The sequence below is a fragment of the Mirounga leonina genome, unplaced genomic scaffold (assembly GCF_011800145.1).
Source record: "Mirounga leonina isolate KUSES-001 unplaced genomic scaffold, KU_Mleo_1.0 Mir_54, whole genome shotgun sequence".
Classification (NCBI taxonomy): domain Eukaryota; kingdom Metazoa; phylum Chordata; class Mammalia; order Carnivora; family Phocidae; genus Mirounga; species Mirounga leonina.
In genome coordinates this window covers 5,071,763-5,091,462 of record NW_023270812.1, presented here as the reverse complement: position 1 = coordinate 5,091,462, position 19,700 = coordinate 5,071,763, and the positions used below count along the sequence as shown (strand labels likewise).

At 44.0% G+C, this 19,700-nt stretch overlaps 1 protein-coding gene across 3 annotated transcripts in view; it reads left to right on the top strand.

Moving 5' to 3' along the window:
* The window catches only part of LOC118001822 (E3 ubiquitin-protein ligase parkin), a 1,265,989-nt gene extending 1,247,047 nt beyond the window's left edge, over positions 1-18,942 (top strand). For 2 of the 3 annotated variants that reach the window (XM_034991965.1, XM_034991964.1), the window contains exons 11-12: positions 5,568-5,685; positions 10,655-10,848. In XM_034991965.1, coding sequence (XP_034847856.1) covers positions 5,568-5,685; positions 10,655-10,767 — 231 coding nt within the window. In that variant the 3' untranslated portion in view covers positions 10,768-10,848. Of the gene's footprint in view, positions 1-5,567; positions 5,686-10,654; positions 10,849-18,208 lie in introns of those variants that run through there. The other variant, XM_034991967.1, reaches the window with a different exon arrangement.
* The last annotated feature ends 758 nt before the right edge of the window (positions 18,943-19,700 follow it).

The following is a 19,700-nucleotide window of genomic DNA, read 5'->3' as shown; positions in this document are numbered from 1 at the left end:
GAACATGATTTTGATAGTTTTATATAGTCAATATTTGCTTTGATTTACCCACACAGAACCATTTCCTTTTCTCACAGTTTCTTCTTGTGACTCAGGTCTTCCTTTGGACTTTATCCTATTTGGTTGTTCCTTTAGTGAAGGTCTGTTGATGAGAAATACTCTGTATCTTATGTCTGAAAGTGTTTTTATTAATACTTATTTTGGAAATTATTTTTACTTATATGTCATTCTAAGTAGAATGGTACGCTTTTAGTACTTTGTGGATATTATACTACTGTCTGTTAGCATCCATGGGTTAAGAAATCTGCCATCAGAATAATTGTAACCTCTTTGTAGTTAATCTGTTTTCTTTGCCCCTCTGTCTTCAGTACTGTTTCTCCTGCATGCTGTCTATTATCTTGGTCTAGAACTCTAGAGAAGTGTTGTACCTTCTTGCTCTGTCCCCACTAACCCTTACTCTCCTTTTCATATTTTTTACTGTTCGCTCTCTGATCTGCAGTTTGTGTAATTTCTCCAGCTTCATCTTCCAGTTCACAAATTCTCCCATCATTTGTATCTAATTTGCTATGTAATCCATCAACTGAGTTTCTAATTTTAATCATTGGTTTCTTTGTGTTCAAAAAAATGCAAAAAAGCAAAGAAATAGGTTTCTTTTTCAAATCTGCCTGGTTAATTATAATAATCTCTTATGCCTTTACCAAATTTCTCATACTTTTATTTCTTTGAGCATATCAAACATACTTACTTTGTACTCCGTATCTGATCATTCCAATATCTACTGCTGGTCGGATTCTTCAGTTTTGTATTTCTGCCACTTTCACTCATGATAGCTTGTATAGCTCCCGTTCTAGGTAACTTTTTTTATTGTGATCTCGGGCTCTTTGGAATTTTATTTGCGTGTATTTTTTTTTTTTTTGAAGTTTGGGTTTTTAAAGTGCGTTACTGTATAGAAAATAGTTTTGCTTCAGCCAGGTTCCTGGCTATGCTACCAGAGTATCCAGAATATTTCAGATTAACTTCCTAGCTCAGGTTCTTTTTATTCAGCTAATCAGTAGTATGAATTCTTTTCACAAAACCTTGTGTATGAGGCTTAGTGGTTAGGAATTCTCAGAGAGGCTTTGTCTGCCCAACCTGCCTCACCATAAGGCTGAAACCAGCACAAAGCTTTATTAATTCTTTATCAATTCTCTCTTCTGGGATCAGCTGAGGAGGTCACCCCTCAGGAGTCTAGGTTGTCTATATGTAATGGGAAAATTTGATTCCACTTCCACCTGCTCTGGCCCAGGTTTTCTCTGTCTGTACTCTTGGGGCCTGTAAAAAGCCAGACTCTGGGCAGCCTGAGACCAGGAAACTAGCCCCATCACAAGCCCCAGATTCCTCCCTCCCTTCACCAGGAGGATTTTCTCTTTCTTGTTCTAGCCATCAGGGATTTCCTTTCCTTTTCTACCAGATTAGCCATGCATTAAGCAAAGACTTTTCTTCCATATTTCATCCATCATTTTTAGATGTGGAGACCAGGGAGATATTGCACTCAGTGTATAATGTGCCATATTGCTGAAAAGCAACATTTTGAAATTAGTTTTTAGTAAGTAAAGTATATATGTCTCTGATCTAGATGCCCCAGTAAACAATTTTAAAGCCTCGCTTTACACTTACAAGCTCCTGGACCTTAAAAAGAAAACCTTGGAACGTATGGTTGGGGGATGTATTTGCTGTGTATCACTGAGGATTAGGCCCACACGTGAATCTGAGCTGAGCTGATTGGAAGATGTGTACTTAAGATCCAGACCTACTTACTAAATCTTGCAGCCCCTCTCATTAACCACAGCTTTATCACACTGCACTCTCAGCCACGAATGGCCTGTAAATTGTCCTGGGGCCAAAGGAAGTTCTCATACCTATGGTTGTTCTCAGGCATTAAACTTACTCCATTACATCCTAACAAAGTATTAACAAATCAGAGGACACCCTCTGAGTTATAAAGGAAGTCTTTTTTGTGAATGGGATTTCTTTAACAGAAAGAAATTTGCTTCTTCACCGCAAGAACCACCATCAGGATGCACCCCATTGCCCCACCTGGTTCTTGGGGTCTTATTCCCAGGTGATTATCATGTTTATGTCTGTGGGTTGTGTCATTTCTTCGTTCACTGAGCTGTAACATCCTGAGTGCCCACTGAGCACCGCCTGGGTACCGGGCACTGTGCCAGACCCTGGAGATGTGAGGACGCAGACGTTATCTTGGCTCTGGACAAATTCACTTTCCATTGGAAATAACAGAAATATAAACACTAATCACAATAAAAACCACTTAATACTGCAAGTGAGGTATAAACACAGTGATTTATGTCATGATGAGCACCGGGTGGTGGATGGAAGTGTCGAATCACTATACTGCACACCTGAAACTAATATGACACTATATGTTAACTATATTGGAATTAAAATTAAAAAATAGGTAAACACAGTTATTTGCATCATAATACACTGTTCTCTTTTTGAGATATAATTGATATGTAACATATTAGCTTTAGATGTACAACATTATGATAATATATATATATATATGTAGTGAAATGATTACCATAAGTTTAGTTAACATCCATCACCATACAGAGATACAAACTTTTTCCTTCTCATAAGAACTTTTAGGGTCTACTCTCTTTGCAACTTCCAAATATACACTACAGTATAGTTAACTACTTTCATTCCCCAAACCCACCTCTGGCCACCATCAGTCTGTTCCCTATCTGTGGGTTCAGGTTTAGATTCTGCATATAAGTGAGATCATATAGTATTTGTCTTTCTCTCTGACTTACTTCATTTGGCATAATGCCCTCAAGGTCTATCCGTGCCGTCACAAAGGGCACAAAGGGCAGGATACTGTTTTCCACAGCGTCTGGGCCAATTTACGTTCCCACCAACAGTGCACAAGAGCTCCCTTTTCTCCACATCTGCCAACACCTGTTCTCTTGTCTTTTTGGGACAGCCATTCTAACAGGTGTGAGGAGATAGCTCATCGTGGCTTTGATTTGCATTTCCCTGATGACGAGAGATGTGGAACACCTTTTTATGTACCTGTAGGCCATTTGTAGGCCTTCTTTGGAAAAATGTCTATTCAGATCCTCTGCCCATTTTTTTTTAAAATCAGATTGCTTGGTTTTATTCCTATTGAATTATCAGAGTTCTATATATATTTTGGATATTCACCTCTTGACAGATAAAAGATTTGCAAATATCGGGGTGCCTGGGTGGCTCAGGCGTTAAGCGTCTGCCTTTGGCTCAGGTCAGGATCCCAGGGTCCTGGGATCAAGCCCCGCATCGGGCTCCCTGCTCCACGGGAAGCCTGCTTCTCCCTCTCCCTCTCCCCCTGCTTGTATTCCCTCTCTCACTATGTCTCTCTCTGTCAAATAAATAAATAAAATCTTAAAAAAAAAAAAAAAAAAGATTTGCAAATATCTTCTCCCATTCAGCAAGTTGCCTTTTCAGGTTGCTGATGGTTTCCTTTGCTGTGCAGAAGCTTTTTAATTTGAAGGACTCCCACCTGTTTATTTTTGCTTTTGTTGCCTTTGCTTTTAGTGTCTTTACTGAGACTGAAAAACTTTAACATTTTAAAAGTATTTAGAATCTGATAGTGAAATGCTAAAAGTTGGATGCATACGCAGGGTGGAGGATTCTGCTCACCATATTCGGCACCTTCCCTAGGGACCTCCCTGCCCTGGGGTGACCAGACGATGACTACTTACTATAGCTGTTATCACTCTCATCCCTTAGAAAACCTGCTAAGCACGATGGTGCTGGGCAGAGTTTGATTCTCAAAGCACAATGCTATGCGTTAGAAACCTGTATGTGAGCATCTTTGGTTTGGGTTTCCATCCTTCAGGTTTTCCAAATTTTTTTTGAGAGAGAAAGAGAGCGCGTGCGCACACGAGCAGAGGGAGGGGAAGAGAGAGAAGACGACTCCCTGCTGAGCAGGGAGCCTCATGCAGGACTGGATCCCAGGACCCTGGGATCATGACCTGAACCAGAGGCAGAGGTTTAACCGACTGAGCCACCCAGCCGCCCCCAGGTTTTCCAAATTTTTACATTTAATAGGCACTGATGCTGCCATATCCAATGTAAGCATTCTGAACCTGGCACTTGACCTTTATTAGTTACTCAGAGGCCTCATTTGTAAAATAAGTTTGGTATCTTATTAGAAACCCCACCATTTTCTCTAGGTTATTGGGAGGAGCAACTGAAATAATAGAAGTCAAAGTGTAAAAAATGATGTTATAAATTTCTAAAGTATTATCATTATTATTTTTAGAGTAATATCAGAGTATTAGAGCATTTTATGTTATCTGAGTACTTTTAGTAGTTTCTTAACATAAAAATAGCTCTGGAGATATTTTTAAATAGTCATTACAAGTTAATAAAATGACTTGCATGCTCATATTAATTTTAAAGCACAGAAGAAAAAAATTTTCTTTGACTACTCTAGAGGCCAAAATGGAAGGATTCTGTTGGATTAACATGTTGGAACATATTTAAATATAGACCTAGACTACAATTTTTTTGTACTGAATCCAAAAATATACCATTCTTTTTCTGCCCATGTCATTCAATACTGAAGTAAGCTTAAGAGATTGCAGGGTCTGAGTGATTAGACAGGAGCAGAATGAATATCTATGTGGTTGCATGAAACCTCTCCTCCTCTTCGTGCTAAGAGTCAGGAATAACTCAGTTCTGTAACAATAATAATATTAGCAAACATTTCTGAGAGCTTGCCATGTGATAGATCCTGAGGTAATTCATATGATCACTTAACAACGGGCATCAGATACTAGTTCCAAGCCTTTCAAGAAATTCACTCAACCCCTGCTGCCCCCAATGCACTAGGCATTATTTATTTCCATCTAAGAGATGAGAACTTTCAGAGAGGTGACAGAGGGTCTTACAGTCCCCCACCTGGACGGGGCTGGGGTTGGAGCCCAGGCAGCTGTCCCCGGACCCACAGTCTTCACCCCTGGCTCTTCCCAACGCCCTCTGCCTTCTGGCTCATGTCAACTTCGTTCTCTTCTTCTGGATCCTGTCCCTTCTGTGACAACACTTGGAGTGCCCCATTCTCCAGGTGGGAGGATGAAGGATAACAAGAAGTAGAAGAACCTTGAAATGTCCCACTTACCAGCTTTGGGCAACTGTTGAACCGACCTAATCCTCGATGTGAAGGAAACACTAGTACACTCCCCTGACGAAGCATCGAAGGAAGAAGAGTCCGTAGGGTCTTTATCACTTGCCTGCATGTTTCACACCTGATAGACGCTCTTCATCACAATTATTCAAAACAACCAAAAAAAGGATCTCGCACTATAAAATCAAGCCATGTTTCCTCAACTTGTAAGCAAAGGCCACGTGTCCGGTGCATGTCAGGCCTTGTCCACCACTCATCAGGTGAGTTTATGTTTGAGCTTCTTGCCTGAAGGCACTCCCAGTGCTAAGAATTTCTTGGACCAGTGTCTCAAAAGAACCTACACGTCAACCCCAAAATAAAGATCTGAGTTTCAACTCTTTCTGTCTTTATTCTGCAGGCTTACAGAGTTGATGAGAAGGCTGCGGAGCAAGCTCGGTGGGAAGAGGCCTCCAAAGAAACAATCAAGAAAACCACCAAGCCTTGTCCCCGTTGCCATGTGCCTGTTGAAAAAAATGGTGAGTCTGGGCTACGGAAAAAGTGAGGATTTGGTGAGCTCTCCTTGGAGAGCACGAGCTGCGTGGTTACTCTAGGAACTCTAGGAGGATGTGTAACTGAGGAGCTCAGCACTCAGGGAATTTAGAGCCATTGGCCAGAATGCAAATCTCAGCTCTCCCAGGTCAAGTTTTTTAACTGCCTAAGCCTGAGATCCTCCTCTCTCAAGTAGAGATGAAAACAGAAGCTGCCTCACAACAGTAGAACCGTGAGATGTCGTGCATGGCGGATACTCAGCCAAGTGCCTGGCTTAGACAATCAATAACCACTAACTGCCCTTATTAGTAGTAGTTATTAACAGTGTTAGACACTTTGTATCTGGTAAGTTGTCCACTGGTGTAGCCGAAAATATAGATATTAGGGAAACTTCCCAGCCGAATGTTTCTCAGTATTCTGCTATCCAGAGTTACTCAGTAGGGAAAGGGTTACCAGGTGACTCCTGTTGGACGTCCCTCTTGGGTAGTAACAACAACACAAATAATTAACTTGTATTGAGCATATACTGGATGCTTATCCTAAGTTCCCTATAAATATCAGATCATCTAACACTCACAGAAATCACAATATATTCACAATCTACATTAGCAATTCATAATTCCTTTTGTAAAGAAATCTGTTTAATTTTGTTTAATTACCTGGTTCCCAAATTTTTTGGCCATGAAATTCTTTTTTTTTTTTTTTCCCCTATCACACCCATTTATATACCTTTGAACACCAGCATGCACTTGGGGCTTTGGTTTCTCCATCCTTGCTGTGGGAGATTTAGTGCCTTATATTATTATGACGCTTGCCTGCTTCATTAAAATATCCTTTACATGCCTATGTTTCTCAGTACACCTATTCCTTTAGCCTTTTACTAACTACTCTCTAAATTTTAAGAATGTAAAGTGACCATTTGGAGATGCCTCTGGATTAACGGACATTAACTGCAGTCAGTGTTTTAGGAGCCCACCTGTAGGCCCTGCTTTGTGTGGGTGAACAGGCTTAGAAACGCGGGATCCATATTTGAACGGCTCTCTTCTTTTTTTTTTTTTTTTAAGATTTTATTTATTTATTTGAGAGAGAGAGCACATGAGAGGGGGGAGGGTCAGAGGGGGAAGCAGACCCCCCGCTGATCAGGGAGCCCGATGCGGGACTCGATCCAGGGACTCCAGGATCATGACCTGAGCCGAAGGCAGTTGCTTAACCAACTGAGCCACCCAGGCGCCCAGAACGGCTCTCTTCTTAACGGCACTCCAAACCCAAGACATCACCGCCCAGGAAGGGCTGGTGTACCCCCCCCCAACACACACACACTCAGTAAACACTGGAGGCCACCGTGGCTATGGGGACACATGGGGGAGCTTGCAGATGGAAGGACCGTCCTTTCCACTCCTGTCCTAATGGACAAGTAGCCCCTGTAATTAATCCACTGAAGGACACGGAGGGAGGCCCCCCCAGCTCCACGATGGTGCGTCCACGCTTGTGGCTTCAGTTTCTCCTCTCCCCTTGAGCTCCCTGGGCTGGGATGCCGGCACCGGGTCCCGGCACCGGGGTCGCGGGGCCTGCAGGTGGTCAGCATGCATCCTCCGTGCTCTGCAGCGCTAGTCTGTGCTCAGAGTTCGGCTTTGGGCTGCCCCGTTCACGGTGATCTGATACCTCGCACCAACCAGTGGGGCACCTGCTGCCATCCATCCGGAATGTGCCAACCAGCGCAGAGCCATCACAGCCCGGAGCCCGGAGCCCGTTCTACGCGTGAGACGCGCGTGCTCGTGTGAGCTGGCGGCGATGTTGTCGCGAGTGAGAAACACAACGGAGCCCCAGGTACACCTCTTCCCACGTTGTCCTCATGGAGCCTTCGCTGCACCTGCGCGGTGGGCTGCGAACCGATGGCTCGCCGGGGAGTGCAACCGGCAGGCTCAGGAGGGGCCCGCAAGCCTCCTTTGCTCAGTTGTGTCCTCCAGAAGGTCTGCATCAATGCAAACAAGAGAGCGCCGACGCAGCCCAGGGCAGCAGGAATGGGCTCCGCTCAGGCCAAGTCCCTGGCTCAGAGACCATGGTGTCCTGGAAATAAAATAAACGTGCGCCGTGAGTCCTCGTGTTCCTCTGTGCGCTGGACTGCGCCTGGAAGGTGGGCTGGCATCCGCTCGGAAGAGAGGACGTCAGTGGAACCAGGGCAAGAACTCGCGGTCCTCACTGCCCCGGGCGGGTGCTGCGGAGGCAACTGGAAGTCAGAGAAGAGGCAAAGAACTTTCACCAGGCAGGGTGTGCAGTGCTGATAAACACGGGCCAGTGCCCCAGCTCACACGGATTTCAAGAATGCACATTCAATAGTAAGAGACCATTTTGCTATTACCGAAGGGCAGGAACCTTGCCTGTCTCTCCCCTGGGCCCAGAAGAGCACCTGACCAATACTCCTTGAATTAAAAAGTAGCTAGTAAAGGGGATAACACGTAAACAGATATATTTTTTCAGACTTTATTTATCTGAGAGAGAAAGAGAGAGAGAGAGCACAAGCAGAGGGAGAAGGAGAAGCAGACATCCCGCTGAGCAGGGAGCCCGATCTGGGACTCGATCCTGGGACCCTGGGGTCATGACCTGAGCGGAAGGCAGACGCTGAACTGCTTAACTGACTGAACCACCCAGGCGCCCCCTGATTCCCGATTTCTTTGAAATACCAGGATTTACTCTAAATGGAAAGCCCTGATTTTTCACCGATAGATTTTTAACCCATGAACAGAAAAGCTGAAACTTTAAGCTTATTAATAATAAGCTATTATTAATCTAAACTGTTTTTAAAGCATACAACAGAGACAAATGTGAGCTCTACGGGCAAGAAAAGCTGGTTGCATGATCTCATTCTCAAAGTAAATTCATGGCCTGTGTCATCATGGTCATCTGAAAACCAGAAAGGACTTCTTCCCACAGCAAAGCCACAAAGAAACGTGAGGCTCATTCCCATTTCAAACACAGACTAAGCCTCGCTGCTCCCTCCTGCCATCGTCAGTCTGGGAAAGCGTCTCCCTTCCCTTCCACCTCAGACAGATGAGATTCTGTTTCCATTTTCTGATCAACAAGTGCCTGTTGCCAGTTAAATCTCCCTTCAGGTCCTTCAGGAACTTCTACTCCCTCATTAAATCTAATGGAAGAGTCGCTGGCCCCAGCCACGGGGCTGATAGGCATAGGCACATCAGCCAGTGGACAGAATTCTCTAGGAGGGAAGCCATGTTTTCTTCATTTAAAGCCCACAAAGTCCAGTGAAGTTGTCAGCAGCTTCTCACTCACATTTATGTTTACGTTGGCAGAGCTTTTAGAATCAGAGTCCCTGGTGCTTCTCCATATTATGGGAGCTAGCATATTGCCTTGCATCTGTTTAGCACAGGAAAGTTATAAGAAAGTTAATAACATAAATATTCTCTCTTCCTAATTCCTTTCTTCTTATTCTATGGGGCCATCGTGATTCTAGTTTCTATAATAAAATGTTATTTGCAATGTTAGTATTTTTGAGGATTTGGGTATTGTAGGAGGACATTATATTATTTACATCATAAGCATATAATCATTAAATATGTATTGAAAATTATACAGTCCTGGAATTGTGTAATCCTAAATGGGAAATATTAAGATAAAAGTATCATAGGTGAGTTTTCCCTTTGTTTTCTGCATATTTATAATTTAGAAGTAGCAAAGTAGGGGATTTTAAATGCCCTTAAATTATCCCACAACAAATTCCTTTAGTTACATATTCATAAATATTTTAAATCAGTGGAAGTTCTCATGCCATATTTCTAATAATAAAAAATAAGACAGTATGGAAGTGATTACCTGGAAAATTTGGCAAGAAAAAATGACTTAACAAGATAATTGGTAAAATTGAATAACAGAACACATCCAGTGTTATGTCAGATTGAAGTAAAGAACTGCTTTTGCCTGAATTATCTAGGAAATCCAGTCAGAAACTATTCTCTGCGTCTAACTTCATATAAGTAACTTCCTCTGCACTCCACTGCGGACTCGATGTCTGAGCCCCAGAAGCAAATAAAAAAATGAATTGCACAAATGCAGGAGGGGGAGGAATTCTAAAATAAGTCCCGGAATAAGGGACCGTTCATCTCATGCTGCAAATGCCCTGTTCCATGAAAGAACAGACCCTGGGTACATCTCAGGCGTTGCCAGTTGGAATTACCTGACCTTGAGAAAATTCTACGGCGGAGTAACACTCCTACTCACTCGGTGCTTTTGAGGAGTAATGAGGTCATCCATGTAGAGTACCTAGTTTCTCCCATCTTAAATACAATTTCAGTAGCATTAAAGAATGCATTCTCCATTTAATACTTATTTTATTTTATTTTTTTAAAGATTTCATTTATTTATTTGACAGAGAGAGACATGGCAAGAGAGGGAACACAAGCAGGGGGAGTGGGAGAGGGAAAAGCAGGCTTCCCGCTGAGCAGGGAGCCCGATGCGGGACTTGATCCCAGGACCCTGGGATCATGACCTGAGCCGAAGGCAGGCGCTTAACGACTGAGCCACCCAGGTGCCCCTCCATTAAATACTTTTAATACTGCTTCCCCACCTCCTTTTTCATAAATTTTGCCAAGTCAAGTAATATTATAGGTTATATGTTAAGGAATCAAGTATATTAACGTCTCTTTAAGACATTAAACAATATACATTTCAATAAGGAATTGACCCCATCTGTGAAACACAAAGCATTTGTCTCTAAAACCCATTTCAGGAGAAGTAAATAAACTCAAATTTATAAATAAAATTTGTCCTAGATGGGAGTGGCGTCCCTCACCCTCACTCCTTTCTTAATGAATGAACGTCCTAACTTCAGAATGCCCTTGGATGGCTTGTGACATCCCCTTAGAAAGTCATTTCTGGAGCAGTGTGTGGGTGCGGGACGGAGCGTTCTCCGGATGTTTGCCTGTGTCCTTTGTCTGCCCGCAGGAGGATGCATGCACATGAAGTGCCCACAGCCGCAGTGCGGGCTGGAGTGGTGCTGGACCTGCAGCTGTGAGTGGAACCGCGCCTGCATGGGAGACCACTGGTTCGATGTGTAGCCTCAGCCCCGCGAGTGGGCGAGTGGGCGCCGTCCAACTTGGAAACGTACAAAGGGTCCCGCCATTCCCTCCTTTCTCCAAACTCTCTCTCTCTCACGCATGCACGCGCACACACACACACACACACACACACAGCACCCCTCAAGCTCCTTCCAAAGCCACAAAAACAAAGTTACAGGAGAAGCTCCTGGGATCCCTTTCTTTGTGCCCTCGAAAAACAACAAGAAGTATTCTCAGGCCTCAGCAGTACGCAGACCGCGGAGCACAGAGGAGGCGCATCCACCTTTTGTATGGATTGTCATTTTCGCGGGAATTCAAGGCACGCTGGGTTTAAGTACGCAGAGAGAGATTTCTCAGGTTTAATTTCCTGCTTCGTACCTTCAGCAAAGATTGGGAAGAAGCCATTGGTGAGGAAATAGTTCGAAGGGACTATTGTCGGTGGTTCTCTCTAAGTTGGCCGACAGTGGGTTCTGAGAACTATATTCTCCACTTTAAGAGCAATGCTTTTATTTAAATTATCAGAGAGCATCTATTCGCAAAGAACCACAGGCAATAGTCAAACTCTGTGTTTATCCCTAAGAATTCTACCTTTATATATCGCATGGATGGAATATCAACTATGCATACATTAGCTTGTCAACTAGTGAGAAATTATGAAAGTTAATTTGAATGTTGGATGTTGACATTATAGGAAAGAAATCAAAACTGCATGTTCTTTTCCTTCCATTTAATTATTTGAGACCTTAGGAAGAAATTGTTTTTCTGAAAATATTACGAAGTCTGTAATTTGATTTTAAACATTCACTTTGCAGCTTGGGGAATAAGCTAGTACATTTGGCTTCACTGTAAACTTAATGGGTAAGGTGCCTGTAGAGGAGACATGTTTAGAAATGGCTTTATAATGATTCTCAATGTTAACAAAAGTGCAGGGTGTTAAGGCAGAAATCTTTAAAGAAGGAGCATTTCCAGGGATAACAAAATAGAACCAAGACCGATTATGTACCAGAAAGGTTTATGCTCTTTCTGCACCTGCCCGGTCCCCCAGCTGCATGCTCCAGGGGCTCGGACCCCCGAATGGGTTACTCCAAGGAGAGCTCTTCTCTAGGACAATAGAGTCACACCAGAAGATTTCCTCATGTTGACGTGGATCTAAATGGAGTGTTTATCAAGTTTTCTTTTCTTTTTTTTTTTTTTGAGGCATTCACAACACATCAAAAAGAGATGTGTTTACACCAAATGCGGCAGACCTCATTTCCTATAGCACAGTGAACAGACGAGAAGGTATAACCACTGTCTTTGATTCTCATTATCCGTCTTCTCAGGGCCTTTCTTTGTAGACATAGCACCAGAAATCCTTGCCAGGGGAGAAAGGGAATGACCTCAGAATATTTCCCAAGGACATCTGTCCTTCTGTCCCTAGCCATCCTCCCAGGGACCGTCCTGCCTGAGCGCCCTTTTTTTCCCCTCAGAGGCCAGTCCTGGGACAAGATGGAGTGTGGCAACCACAGTGTCATTAATCAGCCTCATTTGGCTTCACTCTCTCAGAAAATCCAACCTCCCAACATGACCCCAAAACTGCCAGACTCAGGTCACGAAGCCTTAAAGATCCTGGCGAGGGAACGGAGAGCCAATATCTGTAAACGTGAGCAAAAGGAAGGTCACTAGGCATGAGCCCGCATGTCCCAGGGGCTGGTATCAGTGAGGGCGCGTTACGGACAATCCCGGCAAGTAGCTTCTCACACTGACCCAGCAGGACAAATCAGACGGCTCCCTCTGTCGTGTGGAGCAGCCAGTATTTTATATCCACTATAGCTCTTGGGTTTAGTGATGCTGTCCTGATTGCTTCCTTCCAAATCTGCGTGCTGTGTTGGGTGTGTGAAGCCCGAACAGGGTTTGCTCTCATGGGTTCAGGCACGGGAGAAGTTTCTAGGGCTTTGCTCCTTTCCTGGTGGTGGTCTTTTTTTTTTTTCCTCCAGAATAGAATACTGAGACAAGTTAAAGGGGAAAAACAGCCTCTGTAAAGGAATGGGAAATCACAAACCACTATAAAGGAACATGCTTGAACATGAAATGTGTAACTGAATGTGAATATATCAAAAGCATAGAAATAAAATCTTTGCAGAAGAATCTTATTTTTCTCTGAAGCTTGTAAAGGAATATTTGACAATGTCTAAGGCTGTACTAGAATTATCAATAAAAAGCATCAATAGAGCTTTTGAGTCCATCTCTGAAGATAGATTTTCGGTAAATGCTGGGGTGTTGGGAGGGCAGCCCAGGACACCTCGCTCCAGGAGCCTCCCTCAGGGCCAGAAGGGATCGCCTGGCTAGGCAATGGCCGTTTTTATCTAAAAAGCAAACCATCCATTTAAAATCTAACGGTGACTTTCCTGCTGTATCAGCAAACTTTTCTAGTAAATGTTTAAAACAGAAGATTGAGTCAGGAAAAACCACAAGCATTCTCTGTGTATTGTTTCAGAAAAGCTCAGTGACTGCATTGCTCTCTTCGTGGGTGTGGTGATATTGCATTTCTTGAGAACTATTGCAGTGGCTGGAATGAGTAACAATGAGCCTGTGTTTGAGTAATCTGGAATGGAACATTCTTGGAGAGTTCCTATACATATATTAGGCAAGCCACACACCATGAGGGCCCGTTGGTGCCAAGCACCACAGGAAATGCTCTGAAGAAACAAGAAGTTTCTAGGAGTGATGGCCCTGGTATTGACACTCATCTCCAGGGTGTAAATTAGAGACCTGATATTGTGAATAGAAATGAATAAGCACAGATGTGGAATGCTTATTTGAAAAGAAACAGCAGGTGTGGAGAAAAGCCAGCATTGTTGGTTGGGTGGTGTTACGTGCGCCCACCACCATCCTTGCTAGGCCATTCCTAGTGCCATGGAGAGTATCAATGTCGGTTTTTAAAAGAAAGCCCTATTTCAAAACAACACTGAACCCATCTTCCAGTTACCTGCTGTGAATAAACTGTCCAACCACAAATATTTAAAAGTTTTCTCTGCAGTTTGGATAATCATGCAAAAAAAAAGATGAGAAGTATTTTCCGGGAAGACATTTGGCACACAGATGCATGGCTCTATCTTGGTGGGCCCACAGTGTTCCTGGATCTCATCATCTGATGTGTAGACTGAATCAACTTTGTTAGCATCAGAGGTAACTGGACCCCAGAAGACAGACTCACATGAGTCCAACGCATAAGAGAACAAAGTACAAAACCTAGAACATCAATTTAAATGTATATTTACAATGAGAAGCTCATGTCCTGATCTTCACACACGCTTTTCCATCTGCCTAGAATCTTTCCAACCTCTCTTCACACCCTCTCCTCCCCGCTTTGGCTGGCCGGCCTCAGATCTCCATTTAACCAGCTCCCCCAGAAACCCTTCTCTCCCCATCCTGGCCTTCAACTGAAGGTCCTTCCTGAATGTTCCCAGGGCCACATGACTTCCCACATCAGAGCTCTGTGGTGTTTTTCCCAATACCAGCAAATTCTCCACTTCTCCACACAGCAACGGGGTGTCCTACAAGTCAATTCGATTCTTACACTACCTGGATTGTCAGGCCCCACAGGTAAGAGCTCAGTTTCACCAGACCACCTCCACATCACACATGGCCCAAGTCCTCGGTTGCCAGCTATACTTCTCATTGACTGGCTATGAATCTGGGGTCCCCATGACCCCCTCCTCAGGCTCAGTACCTCGCTAGAAGACTCACAAATCTCAGGAGAGTGCTTTACTTACTATTACTGGCTTGTGATAAAGAATCCAAACTCAAGGATCGCCCGAATAGAGAGGTGCATGGGCAGGGATGGGGTGGGATTGGGTGAGTGTGCAGAGCTTAGCAACAACTGGGAAGCTCTCTGAAACCCCTTGTTTAGGGGTTTCTACAGAGTTTTCATTAAGTAAGCATGATTGAGAATATCACTGGCCATTAGTAATTAACTCCATCTGCAGCCTTCTGGAGATGGTTAGGGACTGGGGCTGCAAGTTCCAGCCCTCTAATCATGCCTTGGTTTTTCTGGCAAGCAGCCCCCAGCCTAAAGCTACCTGGGACCGCCCCCCCGCCCCCCGCAACCACAGATAACTCATTAGCATGCAAAAGATATTCATCACTCCAGAGAATCCAAAACTTTGGGAGCTGTGTGCCAGGAACCAAATATATATGTCTTATATTTATTTATATTTATTATTATTTACTTGCCTACATATATGTGTATATATACACATATATATACTGCGTTTTGGAATTCTGAGCAAATCTCCACGGAAAATCAAACTACAATGGAAAGCATCCTTGCTGAGCCTAGACTCAGCGCTCAGTGACTTAGCTCCATGTGTGGACGAGTGACCCCTGGACAGATGTATCATTTTCCATTACAAATGTACCTCTGACACAGGATAGGAACCCCTGGTCTCAGATCAGGTAACCTTATCTCAAAGAGTTTCTGAGCTATATGGCCAGAGGACTGTACTTTCAAACTCCTGTTATGACTGCATTACCCTCCTCGCTCTCGCTGCCCCAGTGAGCTCACCTGTACCCTGGCTGTTCCGAGGCTCTGCAGCTGTACCAGCAGAAGCTCACTCCCCTGTGTTTCCTTTCTGTAGATGGTTTGTTTCATCCACGATTCCTGGATTTTTAATTCCAACCTCAGAGGGACTTAGGTGGCATTTTTGAACGATGCTATTCAGCATCAAATCTCCACTCAGTATTCTTTCCCTGGAAAGTTTTCCTTATGTGTTTATTTTTATTGTAAAATAGTTATTCCATTATTATATGCTTGTTACAGAAAATAAAGAAGGTGAAAAGAAAGAAGAAAAACCACCATCTAGAAATAATTATTTTGCATCTTACATATTTCCATTTGAAAACATAGGATGAGCATCTACCTATGTCAATAGATTTCTACATTGACAGTTTCCAGGACCTCATCGTGGTCTCCTATATATATACTAATTAAGTTAACAAGTGTATCCTTTAAGCTTTCAGATCTAATTCTAAAGTGTGTTTTTTGTATGTAGTCACTAAACAGTCTGGATATGAAAAGTAGTATGCAGCCTGAAAAAACATTTGCAGTATAATGTTAAGGAAAAAGGAGTTTAGGGCGCCTGGGTGGCTCAGTTGGTTAAGCGACTGCCTTCGGCTCAGGTCATGATCCTGGAGTCCCTGGATCGAGTCCCGCATCGGGCTCCCTGCTCAGCAAGGAGCCTGCTTCTCCCTCTGACCCTCCCCCCCCCCCATGTACTCTCTCTCATTCTCGCTCTCTCAAATAAATAAATAAATCTTAAAAAAAAAAGAAAAGAATAAAATTTATTAAAAAAAAAAAAAAGGAAAAAGGAGTTTACCAGAAATGTGTGTGTGCTGTCACTGAAATTATTTAAGAAATTCTAAAAAGGAAATGATTGAAGAACATACATTAAAATGCAATTTGCTGTGGTGATAAAATTATATGTGATTTTTTTCTTTTACTTGTCTCTACTTTCTGTGTTTTTTGGCAGTGTGAAAATATCACTTTAAATGAAAATAATAGTTTTTTAATATCCTGTGACAGTAAAAACATCTCATATTGCTTGCGGCCAAGGAGTGAAGATTTTCCCATCAATAATTCTGCTCTTGGGGCACCTGGGTGGCTCCGTTGGTTAAGCGTCTGCCTTTGGCTCAGTTTATGATCCCAGGGTCTGGGATTGGGTCCCACATCGGGCTCCCTGCTCAGCGGAAGTCTGCTTCTCCTTCTGCTCCCCGCCCCCCACCCCCTGCTCGTGCTATTTCTCTCTCTCTCTCTCAAATAAATAAAATCTTTAAAAATTTTTTTAAAATAATTCTGCTCTTGAATTACCTGAACTTTTACTAAAATAACAAAACAGTAGATTAGAGACTACTGCTTCTTTCAAAAGAGTTCTACCAAACAAATTTGAGAGAAGTGGGCTGGGAGAGGAGTTGACTCTGGGAAGGCACGAATCTGCTTGCAGCCCAGCGTGGAAGCAGCATTCTTTCTCCTGCTTCTGGTGCACCTGCTCCGCAGAGGGGACGGGTGGTGGGGCTGGGAGGGTTCCTGGCTCCTGGAAAGACTCTTGTTCCCTAAGAAGGCGAGGAAGTAGAAGGTTAAGGTGCCAACTTAAGTGGCCAGTTCTGCCTCATTAATATAAAAGAAAAATGGTCTTAGGTTTCTGATTTCTCCCTTTCCCAAAGCAAACTCGATCGATTTCAGGAAGCTAGAATGATCCAGTGCAGCTAACAGAGTGTGTGAGAAAGACGTGAGCCGAGATCAAATCAATGTCACAAAAGGGGTGGTGACCTTGTTTTGTTCAGAAGTGATGGGAAATACAAGCCTGCTTCTCTCTTTTGTGAAGTAAATCGAATAAATTGAATGAAGTCATTTCAATTTCTTTTAATAAGTTTGAAGACCATCAGCTCCCCTGCTCCCTCGCAGCCTGCCTCTGCAAAGGTTCCCCTGATCCATCTGCAAGCCAAACCAATCAAGAGGCCAACATCTTGGATACTGATGCCGCCCAAAGGAGCTTATCCCACTAAATATAGGGCCTCCGGAAACCACAGCAAGCCCTTGATACTCACGCAGGACCAGGAATGGTATTCTAGAATCCCTAAATTCTGCACTATCTCTCTGCACCAGCAGCTGGCTTTATTCTCCGGCCATTTGTCACGGAGACATTCAGATTTCATGATCTCACACGCATTCTGTGCATTATCCCAGTGGAGTCCCTGCTCTCTGTGGCCTGTTTCCCTGCAGTGACCTCCAGCTGGTGTCTGAGTCGGGCGCCCTCTTTCCGGAACCACACGGCCTGCTCCCCCGCTCCCTGCTGGCGCTCACTCACTCTCCCTTCTCCACATCGTTCACCTGTATCTGAACATACCATGCATTTGCCTGTTTATGGGGTCTCTTCTGTCTCCCCTATTAGAATGTTAGCCCCAGGAGGGCAGCTCATCGATGCAACTTCTCTTGTAAATGATAATTAAAGAACAGACATCAACAATCATCTGCCAAGGGGCTCATGCCCACCCACCTGCCCATTGCCCACCTGCCTCAAATCTATGCAAAAACCACCTGACCAAAACAGTTAACCCCTCAGGGAGTTGTGTCAGAAACACCAAGTGCCATTGCACAAACTGTTATTTAGAAGCATTGCCTTTGGGGCGCCTGGGTGGCTCGTTGGTTAAGCATCTGCCTTCAGCTCAGGTCATGATCTCAGGGTCCTGGGATCGAGCCTTGCATCAGGTTCCCTGCTCCGCGGGGAGCCTGCTTCTCCCTCTGCCCTTTCCCCACTTGTGCTCTCTCGTGCTCGCTCTCTCTCTCAAATAAGATCTTTAAAAAAAAAAAACTGAAACATTGCCATTGTTCCTTTTAATCTGACTGTAATCGAAAAGTCACAATTTGTTGTTATTCTCTCGCCTTTCCCGTTTCACGTTCCAGGTGAAGATTTTCCGTCACCAGGTTTTCTGGTTCATTTTGTCTTGGTCACCCCAACAATTTTCGTGAGGTGGGTCTCCTAGTTGATTTAGGACAGAGTCTCCCAACCGTTTTTATTCATCGTTTCTATGACAGATTCCGTCAGAAGTCATCTGAACAAACATGTCCTAGTGCCACAATAGTTTCAACAATAAACTTTAATACAGAACCGTTTTTCAGTTTCTGATGTTTTTCAATGAAGCTATCCTTTAGAGGGATCAGGGAAACACGCGCTCGTCGCGGTATCATCTGTGGTCAAGGAACTTTGAACGTGGGCCATTCTCACCCTGATTCTCCTCACACTGAGAAACACCTAGAACTGTGACGGTTGATAACCGCCAGCGATCCAGCATCAGCAGCATCACCTGACTGTGTTGGAGCCCTGGGTCTGTGCCTTCTCTTCAACCCCGTGGGAGAAGCCTGTGTGTCTGGCGGAGTCACGGAGGTCACCTGGCCAAGAGTTACAAGGACCGGAGACAGGGTCTCGTGATCCTCAGATCTGCTCTCTAGCTACAGCAAAATGTTTATTTGAACTGCTTGCCCATGTTTATTTATTCCTGCCCCTGATTGTAACACTGATGGGAAAGAAAGCTCTTACGGAAATGACCACCAGAGGGTTGGCCATGACCGGTCAAGGCGGCCAGACTGGTCTGCCCAGGTGCTCCGGTAACAGCATCATTACAGAGGGGAGACCAGCGCTCAAGCGGATTAGACGCAGGAACATCAAACATCGGGCCCGCAAACTTTTTCCGTAAAGAGTCAGATCACGAAGGCAGCTGACCCTTGAACAGCATGAGTTTGAACTGCACGGGTTCGCTGATGTGCAGATTTCTTTTTCCCGATAAAACAGTACGGTACTATAAATGTATTTTCTCTTCCTTATGATTTTCTTGACCATGTTTTTCTGTAGCTAACTTGATGGTAAGACTGCAGTATACGATACATATAACATACAAAATATGTGTTAATCCCCTGTTTCTGTTATCAGTAAGGCTTTCTGTCAAAAGTAGGCTATTAGTTGGGGCGCCTGGGTGGCTCAGTCAGTTAAGCATCCGACTGTTGATTTCGGCTCAGGTCATGATCTCGGGGTGACGAGATCGAGCCCCACATCGGGCTCTGTGCTCAGCGCAAAGTCTGCTTGAGATTCTCTCCCTCTCTCCCTCTGCCCTTCCCCCTGTGCTCTCTCTTTCTCAAATAAATAAAATCTTTAAAAAAAAAAAAAAAAGCAGGCTATTAGTCATTAAGATTTGGAAGGTCAAAAGTTATGTACAGATCTGTGATTGTGTGGGGTGGGGAGTTAGCACCCCAACCCCCCACATGGTTCCAGTGTCCGCTGTATTTTAGGTTTTACGGGCCATAAATCTCTGTTGCAACTACTCAGCTCTGCTTCTGCCGAGTGACAGCCACTCAGACGATATACGAACAGAAATGTATGGTTGTGTTCCATTAAAACGTT